This window comes from Babylonia areolata, chromosome 21 (genome assembly GCF_041734735.1).
Source record: "Babylonia areolata isolate BAREFJ2019XMU chromosome 21, ASM4173473v1, whole genome shotgun sequence".
Lineage (NCBI taxonomy): Eukaryota > Metazoa > Mollusca > Gastropoda > Neogastropoda > Buccinidae > Babylonia > Babylonia areolata.
Window position 1 is genome coordinate 31,478,734 of NC_134896.1, and position 15,516 is coordinate 31,494,249.

The 15,516-nt window shown below is 40.8% G+C and overlaps 1 protein-coding gene across 1 annotated transcript in view; it reads right to left on the bottom strand.

Moving 5' to 3' along the window:
- LOC143296604 (pecanex-like protein 1) overlaps positions 1 to 15,314 on the bottom strand; it is a 54,854-nt gene extending 39,540 nt beyond the window's left edge. The window contains exons 1-7 of the mRNA XM_076608632.1: positions 15,096 to 15,314; positions 11,508 to 11,692; positions 10,562 to 10,701; positions 9,342 to 9,437; positions 5,863 to 6,181; positions 3,172 to 3,944; positions 466 to 849 (exon numbers count right to left, since the gene is read on the bottom strand). Coding sequence (XP_076464747.1) covers positions 466 to 849; positions 3,172 to 3,944; positions 5,863 to 6,181; positions 9,342 to 9,437; positions 10,562 to 10,701; positions 11,508 to 11,692; positions 15,096 to 15,248 — 2,050 coding nt within the window. The 5' untranslated portion in view covers positions 15,249 to 15,314. The remainder of the gene's footprint in view (positions 1 to 465; positions 850 to 3,171; positions 3,945 to 5,862; positions 6,182 to 9,341; positions 9,438 to 10,561; positions 10,702 to 11,507; positions 11,693 to 15,095) is intronic.
- Between the last annotated feature and the right edge of the window lie 202 nt (positions 15,315 to 15,516).

The following is a 15,516-nucleotide window of genomic DNA, read 5'->3' on the forward strand; positions in this document are numbered from 1 at the left end:
CTCACACACAAACAATTATGCACACGCCCACACATGCGTATGCACGAATACACACACATACAGCACCAATCCTACACACACACACACATACACACAAACACACACACCGACCTTTCCCTCACCACCCTCACACACCAAACATCCAACCATCTGTGGTCCCTATTGACAACAGAGAAGCACCCAACCATCCACTCGCCTCTCTCCTACCCAGCCCACTCACTCAATGGTCTCTCCCACCCTAACCTCAAACACATCCACTGGCATCACCCCCCTCACCGATGGCAACCATCAGACGGCTCTACCTAGGTAGGCAGCTTCTTGTGCAAATGACTCCTTGTTTGTAAAGCGCTTAGAGCTTGGTCTCTAACTGAGAATAGGCGCTATGTAAGTATCCATATCATCATCTTCGTCCCCACCCCGCCCCCCACTCCTCCCTCCCCCAACACATCCCTCCAAAGCACACACCAGACTGACTGCGGTTCCTCCCCCCCGACGTCGACAGAGGGCCCATGGGGGAGGAGTAGGACAGGGAGGTGGTGGTGGGGCGGGTCTGCTCGCCGCTGCCACCGCTGGATGGTGTGGTGGTGGTGGTGATAGCAGAGGCGGCTGCGGGCAGTGTGTGGTGCTTGTAGCGCTTTGGAATGGCACCCTTGCTGCGCATCAACTCCAGCTCATCGGCAGAGGGGCTGGAGGGGGTGGTGGTGCACTCCTGACCCATCAGGGGCTGGTAGCTGGTCACCGCCGCCGCCTGCTCAGGGTGGTGGTGGTGGAGGTGGTGGTCCATGGGGGAGCTCAGGTCGTAGGAGCTCTCGCCTTCGTTGGTGACCGTGCTAGTGGAGTCCGTGATGTCTGCACAGCCAACAGTTTGGTTCAGTTTGGTTCAGTTACCCCAGGAGGCGTCACTGCGTTCGGATAAATACATATATTATATAATAATAATAATAATAATGATATTTATATAGCGCTGAATCTTGTGCAGAGACAAATCAAAGCGCTTTCGCAGCAGTCATTCACACGCATGCATAATTCTAAAACTGTACAAACTAAAGACAAGGAAGAGGCAGGCAAGGGAGGCTATTTTGGGAAGAGGTGGGTTTTAAGGCCAGACTTGAAAGAGCTGAGTGTGGAGACTTGACGAAGTGAAAGAGGAAGTTCATTCCAACTGCAAGGTCCAGAGACAGAGAAAGAACGGTGGCCAACAGTCGAGTGTTTGAGACTGGGTATGCGTAAACAGAGTGGATCTGAAGCCGATCGTAGTGAGCGAGATGGAGTGTAGAGGTGAAGGCAGCCGCAGAGATAGGAAGGGGCAGTTCTGTGAATACATCTATAACATAGATTGCTGATCTTGTACTTTATTCGGTGTGAGACAGGGAGCCAGTGGAGATGTTGCAAAAGTGATGTGCTCAGATCTTTTCTTTCTGAGGACGAGTCGGGCAGCAGAGTTTTGTATGCGCTGAAGGGACTGAATGGATGAAGCAGGCAAACCAGACAATAGAGTGTTACAGTAGTCAAGGCGAGAGAGAATGAGAGAAACGACAAGTCTAGATGTTGCGTTAGTGGACAGATATTTCCGGACGGCACTGATGCGCCGCAGTTGACAGTAGCAGGACTGACATGTCTGACTGATAAATTTTTGCATGGACAGTGTATTGTCAAGGACAACACCGAGGTTCCTGACTGACCTGGAAAGAGGGATGGATGTACTGCCAAGTTTGATTGTGTCAAGTGTGATTGTATTATATACGCTACACCACATCTGCTAAGCAGATGCCTGACTAGCAGAGTAACCCAATGCACTGAGTCTGACCTTAAGGGGAAATGGAATAATATAATCTATACATAAATAAATTACATAAATGTGTCAATAAAAATAGAATAAATAAACTGATAAATAAATGGATAAATCATGATTTTTTTTTTAATCAACAAAAAAATTAAATGAAGAATAAGGAATAATAAGCAAAAAAAACAATGGTAGTCATTTGTGCTCAACTATGACCACCAGAACAGCTGCTGTCCCAATAATGGTTTCGGTGTAAGATCAGGGTTCCCACAGTTACGACCAAACAAAATTTCATCCTTTTTCCATACCTTTTCCAGACCCAGAATGAACATTTTCCATACCAAACAGAAAACCAAACTAACCTAAAATTCATCTGCTAGAAAACTGACAAAACAGACTGGTCGATAGCCTGGAATCAATGCTCAATTTTCATCACTTTATTTGTTCATTTTTTTGTTTCTTTCTTTTCTTTTCCAGGTGCATGAAGCATGTTGAACAGCACTGGTCAAGGGTTTTATGAAAATAGTTATCTTATTTTCTCAAGACTTTTTTTTCCTGTCTCCCATAACTGTACGAAACCTGGGTGCGCAGGCGAACAGCAGTATGAACTGTGAGTGTCATTCTTAATCAAATACACTGTTTGGATGGGTTGTGTCATATTTTTATGGTGTCAGGTGTGATTTTTTTTCTTTCTTTTTCACTTCCAAAGGTGACTTGGAAAACAGAGTAGACAATGACATACACACCACATGGAGTAAGATACACAATAAAGGAAAAGGGAGAGTCCAGATATTCTGGGAAATGGATGGGGAGTGAGGAAAGAGAGAGCAAGACTGTGAGAGAAGACAAAGAAGAGAGTGAGGTGGTCAAAGGCCAGGCAAATGCTTTAGTTCAACTGATATAAAGGAAAGCAAAGCAATCTGACAGAACATAGCAATGTAATCATGTCAAAAAAGTCTTCACTTACTACTGATGTCTTTATTCATATGAATCATAATGAATGTGACACTTTCTATATACATCCACTCCCCAACAGTTACCTAGTTATGTCCATGTGCAAGAACATCAACTTTAAATATGCACTACAATGGAAACAAGACACACATGATGCACAGTGCAACAGGCACTGGAGGTCAAAAAGGAACTCCCCTGTGTCTTGGTTCAGTTTAAGGTCTATACAAAAAAAAAACACATATCTATTTTCAACATACAACTACGCACTCAACCACAATTGTAAAAAGACAACCTCCTGATGTGTGATTGCTGCTGGAAGAAAACAACTCTGAAACTGTTAGTACAGGCATAGACAAAATCAAGCAAACGCAGTGCTGCTGGTTCACAACACCAGATTCACATTGAAAAATGAGGAAACACCAGTGCCCACGTACCTGAGTTGATGGAGTCACTGTCAGTGTGAAACATGGGATGCACAGCCCCAGGGCTGGAGTCGGTGTGACGCCGATGATGATGCCGGTCCCTCCCAACCATGTCACTGCTCACTGCTGCCCTGCCCATCGCCCCACCCACCGCACCTCCTACCGCCCCGCCCACAGCCCCTCCCCCACCACTGCAACTGGAGTCCGGCTGGCTCAGAGACCTGCTAGTCCTGGGGTGGAACACCTCTTCATGGGGGACAGCCATGTCAGTTTTGTGAGTGGCTGGTGAGCCCTGAGCCTTCTCCACCAGTGTGGACCCCGAGTCTGTGGTCCTGCCACTGCCGGGCCGGGACAGTCGCAGGTCACTGGCCTCCGTGATCCAGGGAATCACAGGTGGCACCTCCCCCGAGCTCAGTTCAGACACATCACTCCCACTGGAGTGGTGATGCTGATGCTGCTGCTGCTGATGCTGCTGCTGTTGTTGCTGCTGCTGCTCAGTCTCCTTAAATGGCAGTGCCGACAGGGACAGAGAGCGCAGCACTTTTAACCGGTCTGACCTTGTCGGCATGGGGGAGTCTCTCCTCGGCTTGGACACAGAGCTGGACGGCTCTGCATGTCTCTGGTCAGCGCTGGCCCCGGAGCGTCCCCGGTTCTTGATGTGGAAGCCGCCTTCCCGGTGAAGCTTCCGCCGGTTCCTGGGGCGACTGGCCTGCGGGTCAACACTGTTGGACACGATGACGCTGTCGCTGTTTGGGCGATGAACATGTCCTGAATCCAGAACATATCTGAGGAGAAGAGAACAGATTGGTACACCCATGACTCACTCTTATGGCAACTGTTTTTTTCCTTTTGTTATGTCAGGTAGATCATGTGTCTTGACTCCTTGGTCAAAGTGCAACTATCATCAAAATGTTCAAGAACATCAGATCATGAACCAAAACACTTTTGAATTCATGTTTCTCAGCAGTCTGAGCATTTGTAGTCTTTTCATTGGAAATGCAAAAGTTTGAACAGAGCTGTTGTGTTCAACTTCAATATATCAATATATGCAATTATTAGTAAGGAACAACTAACAAAGGTTGGACATTTTCAGACAAGCAGCCCTACCTGTTGGGAGCTGAAGGGTTTAAAACTGTTAGGGTTTAGACTTAACAAACTCACAAAGACTGAACATTTTTTAGGCAACCAGCCCTATCTGCTAGGGTTGAAACTTAACAAAGGCTGTACATTTTGAGGCAAGAAGCCCTACCTATTGGGGGTTGAAAGGTTTAAAACTGCCTGGGTTTAAACTTAACAGACAAAGATTGGACGTATTGAGGAAAGCTGCCCAACCTGTTAGGGTTGAAAACAAAAGCCAAAGGCTGGCTATTTTAAGGCAATCAGTCCTACCTGTTATGGTTTAAACTTAACAGACAAAGGCTGGACATTTTGAGGCAAAAAGCCCTACCTGATAAGGTTGAAGGGTTTAAATCTGTTAAGGTTAAACTTAAATGAATAGACAAAGGCTGTATATTTCTAGGCAAACAGCCCTACTTGTTAGAGTGGAAACTTAACAAACAAAAAGCTTAATATTTTAGAAGAATAGAATATGTCTTTATTACCAAGTGTACCGGGGTCACAAGGAATATTGGGGGCAATAGTACATAAAAGGCACAAACATAAATCGAAAATCATACACAAACACAGATACAGTAGAATTTAGGACACGTACAAGTGTATATCAATATGAGAACTTGTGCACACACACACACACACACACACACACACACACACACATATAAACATAAACTGCATATCACATGTGGAAGGGGCTGATGACTAGATCTTCAGGTAAGTGGTTGTTGATTGCACAACTCTCTTTAATCATACTGGATTTGTTCGAGAGACAGGGGGCATTGACTGCTTTGGGGAAAAAGCTACTGATGAAGTGATTGGTTTTCGTCCTTATACTTCTCTACCGACAAACAGAGGGGAGCATCTCGAAAATCCCAAAAGCTGTGATTCATCCTGGCTGATTGATTTGCTTTTTTGAGTAGCCGCTTGTAATATATGTCTTCTAGATCAGCCCTAGTAATCTTGATGGCAGTTTTTACAATTCTGTTGAGGGCTGCGACTTCTGCCTTGGAAATGTTTTGAGGCAGGGAGCCCTACCTGTTGGGTTAAAGGGTTTAAAACTGTTAGGGTTTAAACTTAACAGACAAAGGTTGGGCATTTGAAGCAAGCAGCCCTGTTATAGCTGAAACCTAACAGAAAAAGGCTGGACATTTTGAGGCAATCAGCTCTACCTGTTGGGATTGAAGGGTTTAAGACTGTTAGGGTTGAAAATTAAAAGACAAAAGGCTGAACATTTTGAGGCAAGCAGCCCTAGCTGTTGGAGTTCAAAGGTTTAAAACTGTCAGGGTTTAAACTTAACAGAGGCTGGACATTATCTGAGGCAAGCAGTCCTACCTGTTGGGGCTTAAAGTATTAATACTGTCATAGTTTAAACATAACAAAGGTTGGACATTTTGAGGCAAGCAGCCCTATCTGTCAGGGTTTAAACTTAACAAAGGTTGGGTATTATGAAGCAAGCAGCCCTACCTGTTTGGGTTGAAACTTAACAAAGGCCAGACAATTCTGGACATTTCAAAGCAAGCAGCCTTACCTGTTAAGGCTGAAACTAAACAGATAAAGGCTGAACATTTCTGAGGCAAGCAACCCTACCTGTTGGGGTTGAAGGGCTTAAACCTCTGAGGCATGGTCATGTGGAAGGGCTGCCGGGGCTGGAACGTGCTGAGCATGGGGGAGCTGCTGGTCTCCAGGGCACTGACTGCTCGCCGAACCGCGTTCTTGCGCTCCCGACGACACCGCAGCCGTGGAATGTGCTCCGGGGAGAGGTCCGAGTCGCTTTCCTCCTTGAAAGACCTGGCCTGGGCACCTGCCCCCGGCAGTGACCGCCGAGGTTGCAGCTCAATGTCGGCTTGAGTGGTGATGGTCAGTGGAATGTCTGGACCCTGAGACCACGTCAGGGAGGTTCTGGTGTCTGGAAGAAAAAGAAAATGTTTTTTTCCTTCAGTTTTTTGCATGGTGCTTTTCCCCGTAAGTGGCTTAATTCAAAGGACTTTTCTGTGATTTCCCAAGGACAAAATTTGTGTGTGTGTGTGTGTGTGTATGTGTGTGTGTGTGTTTGGATAGTCTGTGTGAATGTGTGTCCCTTTACCATGTGTGTGTGTGTGTGTGTGTTTGGATAGTCTGTATAAATGCGTGTCCCTCAATCCCCTTTACTGTGTGTGTGTGTGTGTGTGTGTCTGTTGTCTATGTGTCTGTGTGTATGTGTATCTGTGTTTGTGTTTGTGTCTGTGTGTGCATATATATCTGTATTTTTCCTAATCCCCTTCACCACCACTTCCCACCTGTGTGTCTCACTATCTACTTCTATCTTCTTCATAGTCCCTCCTTCCTCTCCTCCCATACATTCCCCCCATCCACTCACCCCAGCACCTTCACACATCTTTCTCAGCATGTTTTTCCCCAACCCCTTTCTCTGCCTCCTCTTTCCATATTTCTCACCCATTGACCACACCCTCCCTTTCCTTCCTGCCTCTCCCCTCAAGCGTCTCAGCTCTTAGACTTCTTTTTTTTCTCTTTTTTTTTTAAACCACCTGACTGCTAGTGTTACTGTTGAGTGCAGAGCTATTACCTCACTGTGATGAGATTGAATTTACAGGACAGAGTGTCAGTCATTACTGTTTCTCAGCAAAACCAACAACACCACTTTAAAAAAGTTCACAGTGTGTACTGGTAACAGCTCTTCAAATTCAGGCCACACTGTTTTTATTCAACAATAGTCAGCAATCAAGGGATTAACTTATCTTTTTGAGCACAGTTTAGCGGCTGAGGGGTTAACCTATCTTCTGAGCATTTTTGGTGGCATTCCTCCCTCACACCACTGTCCTAAATCCTCTCACTTAAGCCACTCTAAGCCTGGTTCTGTTGCAGTTACTTCTATTCTCGTTCATAACTACTATTCTTTTTTTCTTCCTTCCCCTGACTAGCAGTTGCCTGTCTCCTTAAACTGAACAATAAAATCCTTTTAACTGCCATACTACACTTTGTTTTCTTTCAAACCCATGGAAGGGTTTCATTCATCTAGTCTAAAACTCTTGGTTTTATCCATGTCTACAAAAAGTACGCAAATTTGAACAAAACCAGGCTCAAGTAAAATACTGCAACAGAAATACTGACAAACCAAAACTATGTTATTCTTCATGGTGTACTTTTTGGTCTCTTTATAAATAAATAAATAAATAAATGTCAGGTTTCAGGAACAGTCATTTAACTCACAAAGGAAAACAAGACTGTCATAAAGTTTCAAGGTATTTTCAACAAAACCAAGAAAAGAGTCTTTGCATTCAAGTCTTTCAGCAACATTAAAAGTCAACAAATTGCCTGGTCATGATAGCACAACAGCTGAGAGGCTATGGGCTCAAACACCACCAAATGCCTCAGATCACTGTGAGATCCCCACCACCCACCAACCCTCACCCTCACTCTCAACCGGCTCACACCCACAGTTACTTTCTGTGCTATGGGACCGAGAGTGAGACCTCACAGTCAAGTACCATGCACTTCATAAATGCATGTTTGACAGTGCTGCTCAGAATCAAATGTCCAGTCAAACACTGCAAGTGTATGCATCTTCCAGGCCTAGCTGATGTGAGATATATTACAGAAGCAAGCGGAGAGTACAGCCCTGCCATGTAGTCTTAAACCGTACTGGAGCTCTAAAGCATTGCTGTCACCATTCTCTCTGATCATCATCACATAAACAATTATCTGAATCATCTCAACATCTGTAGTCTCAGATTCAAAGATAAAATCAACACAAATCCTGTAACCCTGAAGTTAAAAAATAACTGACAGTATGTGGCCCTTTAAGAAAAATCAAGTCAAAGCCAGTGGCCTTTAAAGGCAAAAAACAAACTAAAAAGCCTGTGCCTCTTACATTTCAAACAGCTCAAAAAGTCTAAGGCCCTTCAATGCTTAAAAGCAAAACTAATGGTACTGAACAGAAAAAACAAAAACTATAAACCAGAAGAAAAAAAACATAACTCAAAGTCTCTGGCCCTAAAAGAAAAGAAAAAAAAATTAAGTCAAAGTCTGTCGTCCTACAGGCAAAAAAACTCAAAAGTCTATGTTTCTGAAAAGAAAAGTAACTCAAAGTCTATGGCCCTTAAGAAAAAAAAACACCTCAAAGTTAATGGCCCTTAGAAGACACACACAAAAATCTCAAAACTCTGCGTTCCTTCATGTTCTGCATTACAGTGACCTCAATTCTCATGCCACTTTCACTTTCATGCCGAGCCTTCAGAGCTGGCAAACCACACACAGCTATCCACTTACTGACTTAGACACAGTGAGAAGACCCCCACTCCAGTGAAAAAATGAGTCCCACTCTGTAATCAATATATGGCTTTTTTTTTTTTTAAAGATGCGTCCCATGTAATACCATGTAATACTTCCACCACTGAGCACCATCAACGTGACTCTAGTGTCAGAACAGAATCTCACCCAGTGGACAGTTGCATGGTCCTACACTGACAGTTCTTAGATGACATAAGCTTACACAGACTTTACATTTGGGCCAGCAGCCAAGTGAGACCTGTATGATCGATTTCTCCACTGCAATGGGAATTCATTTACACTTTACAGCTTAGTCTTTTGTGAAGAACTGACTCTCAAACTAGGAGGCAAGATTGCACTGGCTCTTAGCGCTGCAGCCTTGGGAGCTAACTGGCTTTAGGGGAGCATCCCAATGCCAACTGTCCTAACGCCCCCTTGGCTGAGAGAGTGGGGATGTAACTTGGGCAAGACACTCTCCACTATAATCAAATTCTAGCCCAGATAGGGCAGCAATTGCCTCCACTGCTGTTCTGATGATCACAGCTGGATACAACTGACGATCATACAGATGACTGGTGCAGAAACACAACCAGTCTGGGCATGGTGTCTGTGTTCACAGTCATCAGAAGAATCAGCAGAAATAAGGGTAACTCCATGAAGTTACAGCTGCAGTTACAGGGCAGCCAGAAACAAAAGGAAAAAATAAAAATAAAAATGAGACTTTCAATAATGTCACTAATGACTGAAGAACACAAGAAGGGTATTTATATGCCAAAAATGTATGAGAATGAAAACTCTACCGTTCAGACTACTGTCAGGGCTGCAATCTACCAGCTGATTGCCTGACGCATCCAGCACAATCTCCCCATCCTCTATCTCAGCCAACGGGGCTAAACCTGTGAAGAGAATGTAACGTAAATAAACAATGGCACAACACCATAACCTGGACAGCCCAACAAGCATCAAGCATATTTATTATACATTTCAGAAAAAAAAAAAATCAATAATCAGTCAGTAATCAAACACAAACGAAAATACATGCCTACGCAACTGCAGGCACACACAGACACACGCACAAATACCTAGCAACAATAGTACTAGCTCTGCCTTCACAAAGTAAGAACAGAGCAACCCAAATGGGAAGGAATAAGATTGCCTGACTAGAAGAGAACTTTGTAAAGGCCTTTTTCAAAGCAGCTTTGATGAAGTTCCATTTTCAGAGCACTTTTAATGCCAAATATTGTGCAAAAGTGATTAACGGATGACGACAACTTGTACAACTCATATACTTTCATCTATACTGTTTGACGAGTACCACTAATGCCATACATCACAGTTTTTGCCATACAATAAAGGTCATAAGTAACTGGCAAGATCAGTTGTAATCATACTCACCTTCAGTCATGTTACAAAAAAGTAAAACAACACACGCTAACTAAAAAATATATTCTGAGCCTGAAAATTAGCTTATCATTCCATGACCAATGATTTGAAAAAGCTTCACTGTTTTCTCTCTTTTCTTTTTTCTTTTTTTTCCATTTGTTTGTATGTTTTTTTGTTGATGTTTTGGGGTTCTTTTTTGTGTTGGTTTTTTTGTTTGTGGTTTGTTTGTTTTTGTTTTGCTTAGTTTTGTTGTTGTCTTTTTTTAATTTGTTTGTTTTCCATACACTTCCCTTCTCTTAAAAATATTCTTTTATTTTTAAGACATAAAACATTACTGTCAAGTTGTTTCAACAGCTTCTATGGAATTGTATTATCTAGCGCATACGCACTTACACACACTTATATACTAAGAAATATGTTTTTTGTGTACCATTCAATTAAATTTTATAAGAAGATACATTGATTAATATATAAAAATAAGAGAACACAGCCTGTCAGTCATGCTACTAGCTTTTTATTACAACAAAGTTTCCCCTATTAAAGCTTCATCTGGGCTGTCACTAATAGAAAACAACCCAACCAAACAACACTAATACATGTACACATTTGTTTTCCTTTTCTTCTTTTTTTTTGTAACCTTTAGAAACATCAGGCAATGGAAGCATCCCCTCCGTCTCCGAACGGCCTTTATCTTCCCCAGCATCCCCTTTGCCATCAGGAACGAAGTCGCCAGCTGGGGTCAGTACACTCATTTCATAGGCCTCCCCCTTCTCGCTCCTGAAAGGTACAACAGTGCAAATGTCAGTGCTCTTGCAATAAATAAACAAGTGGAAAAATGCATATATCTGTCAGCAAGAATAGCAAGGCAAAAACAGAATGTCTGTGATCTTGTTTGTTGTGGAACACTGTCAGATTAGATGTACCAGTAAATTACACAATAAACATCTGTATGATTATTAGTGAGTTCTCTCTCTCTCTCTCCCTCTCTCTCACGCACGCATGCACGCATACACACACACACACACACCAAAAAATCTCACCAAATCATGACACAGACAAAACATAAATTTTCCAATCCAAAATTCCAGACAAGTGGTACCTCTGCCTACACTGACTAGTTCTTGTCACCCATTGTTTAAATCACTAGAAGCATTAGTGAATAGAATTTAGAACATCTGTAGAGCCTATTGCCTAGTAACTTTTAAAAAAATCATCAAACTCCAAATGATCAACATTGTACCATTTGTCTTGTTTATGAGTCTTGATGATTCATTTATTGTGTTGTCTTTCTTTCCCCCATATCAATGTGAACTGCTAGCTCACTGGTCATCTCTGCTAAGAAGGTACAGCACATTTTAAAACCTTATTCAGTTATTGTTATTATCTTTCTTTTTCAAATTATCATTATTATCATTACTATGATTATCATCATTATTGTCATTATCAATGTTATTACTATTCTTTTCCTCATTATTATTATCTATTATCATTACTATTATTATTATCATAATCACTTAATATTATAATAATAATCATCAATTTTATCATCATTATCATTATTATTACTGTTATCCCATCATTACCTGTTTTCTGGTGTTTTCCCAACAGCCTCAGCAGAAGCTCGACTCTCGGAAGCAGCATCCTCCTCAACCACCTCCCCAGTGTTGAAGATGTGGTGCAGTTTGAAGTTGAAGACTTTGATGAAAGTGAAGATGACCCCCACCACTCCACAGTAGAGACCCCATACTAGTATGGTGGGGGTCAAGGTCTGAAACAAAAATGTCATATGTTGTTGTGTTGTGTGGCATTGTGTTGTGTAGTGTTATGTTGCGTTGTAATATTACTTACTGTCACAGATTGCTGTGTGTGAAATTCAGACTGCTCTTCCCAGAGAGGAAACATCACCACAATGCAGCACTACCTTTTTAAAATCATCACTGTATAATGTGTATTGCATTGTGTAGTAATTTGCATTGTATTGTACATGTACTGCACTGTACTCAACTGTACTCTACTGTACTGTATTTCATAGTATCGTCATGCTTATTCAGTTATTGTCACATCAGACTGCTCTATGCATTATTCGGGCTGCGCCTCCCAGGGAGTGAGCATCCCCAAAGTGCAGGAAAAACACCCTTTTTTCTCCTCTCTCTCTGGACAGGAAAAATAGGCCTTAGTTTCAGTTTCAATTAAATTTTAACAGAAATACTTTTTTTTCTCAAATATTCTGATTACAAAATGAAGTGAATACAACATTTCCAATAAGATAATAAAATGATACAGACATGGTCACAATGACACTCTCCCAGTAATTTTCTAAATTATTTTCATAACATTCTCCTGAACATACTGGTACAGTTATAAAGTGGAAATTATTTCTGCATTTTAATTTTACACCCACTACTCCCAAGTTCATAAATTTATGTATTTTTAAATTAATACAATTAAAAAAATAGTTGTTGTTTTTTAAATACAGCAGTGTTATATTTTTTCATTGTCAATTGTCAAATGTGTAACAACAAATCCTGGTCACTATTAGTGGTGATGGTGCACTGACCCCATTTTAAAATAATTTAATCCTAGATCACTTTGATTTATAACTGAAAATGTTAATGATTTTCATCATTTATAATTATTTATTAATTATTTATTTCTAATTTAATCATTATCATGTCTTCAGGTTCAAGTTTATGGGAATGATCAGAGAAGAAAGAGCAAGAGAGACAGAGAGCGTGTGTGTGTGTGTGTGTGTGTGTGTGTGTGTGTGTGTGTGTGTGTGTGTGTGTGTGTGTGTGTGTGTGTGTGCGTCACTGAGAGAGAGAAGAAGAAGAAGAAGTCAGGAACTGAGAAAGGAACAGAGAGACAGAGACAGAAAGAGACAGAACTGAGAGAGAGAGAGAGAGAGTGAGACTGAGAGAAAGAGAGAGAGGGGATCAAGAAATCTTTCTTTTCTTTTGTTGTTGTTGTTTTTTGTTTTGTTTTGCTATGTTAATTATTTTGTTTGTTTGTTAGACAGGAAGTCCATGATCACCTGTTTTCACCCTGCACTTACAAAATAGGAAAATGTACACACATACATAGTTTATATAATCCAGAGAGAGATACAGAGAGAGAGAAACAGACAGACAGAAAGACAGATAGATCAAGATAGACTGATAGATAATCATATAGACAGACAGATACTGAAATAGAATATGATCAATAATATATAATTAAAAAAAATTTAAAGGTATAAAACACACACACACACACACACACACACACACACACACACACACACACACACACTGACATAGTGCACACACACACACAGAAGTATTAATTAAAGTACTTGGTCGAGCAAACACATGTGCATGAGAAAGAAAAAGATAGGAAGGAAAGGAGAGATACTGAAGAGAGAGAGAGAGAGAGAGAGAGAGAGAGAGAGCAATTTACGAAACATGACCACAGAAAAAATCAGGTCATACACAGTGTCATGTCCAGATGATGTGTTGTTTTTGTTTGGGTGCTGCTGTTGGTTTTCTTTTTTTCCTTTTTTTCTTTCTCCTGGTACAGTTCTCTTTGTTTTTTTTATTCATGAAGAATTATTACATGAAAGCAGATTTCAACTAACAACTTGCACAGAAGATACAACATCATACATTCATGATACAACTATGCAAAAAAGTATTAATTCCACACAATGTGTATAATACATGTGTACACATTACATAATAGTTTAATATGCTTTTTAAAGTTGTTCAGTTCTTTCTTTAAACTTAAATACATTAAGTGATTAACCCACCTACTCATTCAGATCATTGGCTTATCTCTTGTCAATCAATATAATCTATTGCACACTATCCAGAAATCTGCTCTAGGTTCTACACCAAATGCTTTTGTTTACATAAATGATAACACATTACACATCAATGTTACCTTCACACACCAAAATGTGAACACACACACACACACACACACACACACACACACACACACACACACACTGCATAATAGTAATGTTTATTAACACTTTTACAATTATAGTGAACATTCAAAACGACATCAATAAACCAAATAACAGAGCTTGTGTACCAGTCGATCAACTGATGTCATTAAAAGCTTATCGACTGTGATATTGTTGTTTTTTTAAAGAAATAAAGAACAGCTGATAGGCAGGATCCAGTAGTCAATGGATTACAAAACTGATATAGAAATTTCAGAATGGTTTACTTTACATGGCATCCCAGTAACTGACACACTTACAGAAGCCACATTTTATATGATTTATTTTGATTGGCTAGGACACTACATATCCAACACTGGCCCACGGACAAGTGTATACTGGTCCTGTTATTGTACAGAATATAGACAATTTTATTCAAATACACACTACCACTATGACTACTGCTGCTGGAAGTGCAGCTACTACTAAAACTACTAGTACTATTACTTGACACTACAGACACACAAATTTATACACACATTCTAACATACACACACACACACAAACATGCTGATCACATGTGTACACAATATTGCGCACAGTAGCACACACTCACACACACATACACAAACACACACATACACAAACACACACATACACAAACACACACACACGCGTGCACATGCATGCACGCACACGCACACACACACACAAACACACACGCATGTGCGAACACACATACACATGAACGTGTATACACATATATATGTATACTGTATCAGTGTATGTATTATATACTTGTACTATTGAAACTGCTATTTTGGCATCTGAATACTGATACTACTATTACTAGTGATAGTATTCTTCCAAGTTACTTTTGATAATTTTAATTTTGATGACTCCTTCAGTTTCACAAAATCCTTTCTGCTGTCACTTGAAATAATTAATTAAGGTTTATTCATGCAATTTTGTTGTCTTTATACGAATAAAATCCTACAATCTATTACTGCACTGGTGATAAGTACAGTTTCCGATAGTATTGTTCTAATTATTCATATATTGCCTGGACAAGAAGTCAATAAATGAGCATTGATTATATGATTAATTTAAATGCGCCACAATATTAATGCATGTTATAGTCTGCAAGTATAATGCTACAAGATTAAATAAAGTGTTTTATCTACTTGTGAACGATCACTAATTAATCCACTGCCACAGGACAGAGTAAATCAGCAATCGAACTCACAAGGTAAAGAACGAACGGCAATGCCAGCAGAAACATCCAGAGATAGAGGTGCACCGTGTTGCAAAATACATTGTGCTGGGGATCGTAGAACCATCCTCCGGTCACGGATGCCCAGATTCCTTGACGAAGGATGTCTAAAATGTGGGATCCCATCGATGAAATGCAACTATAGTCATCCAGAAAACAAATTACATCCGTGTCCTATTTTCACAATCAGAAACCGAGCAGCCATTGCTGCTCCACATCACGTGTAAGTGCACTTACAACGAGTTAAGACGAGAATTTGTAAATCTCGCATGACAAGACAAGACTGGCAATTAATTAAAACTGGAAACCTGAATTTCGTTTTTCTTCAGATGTGTACAATATGCATTGTATTGTAATTTTTATCACAAGTATTGAATTTTAGTAGTTTATTTTT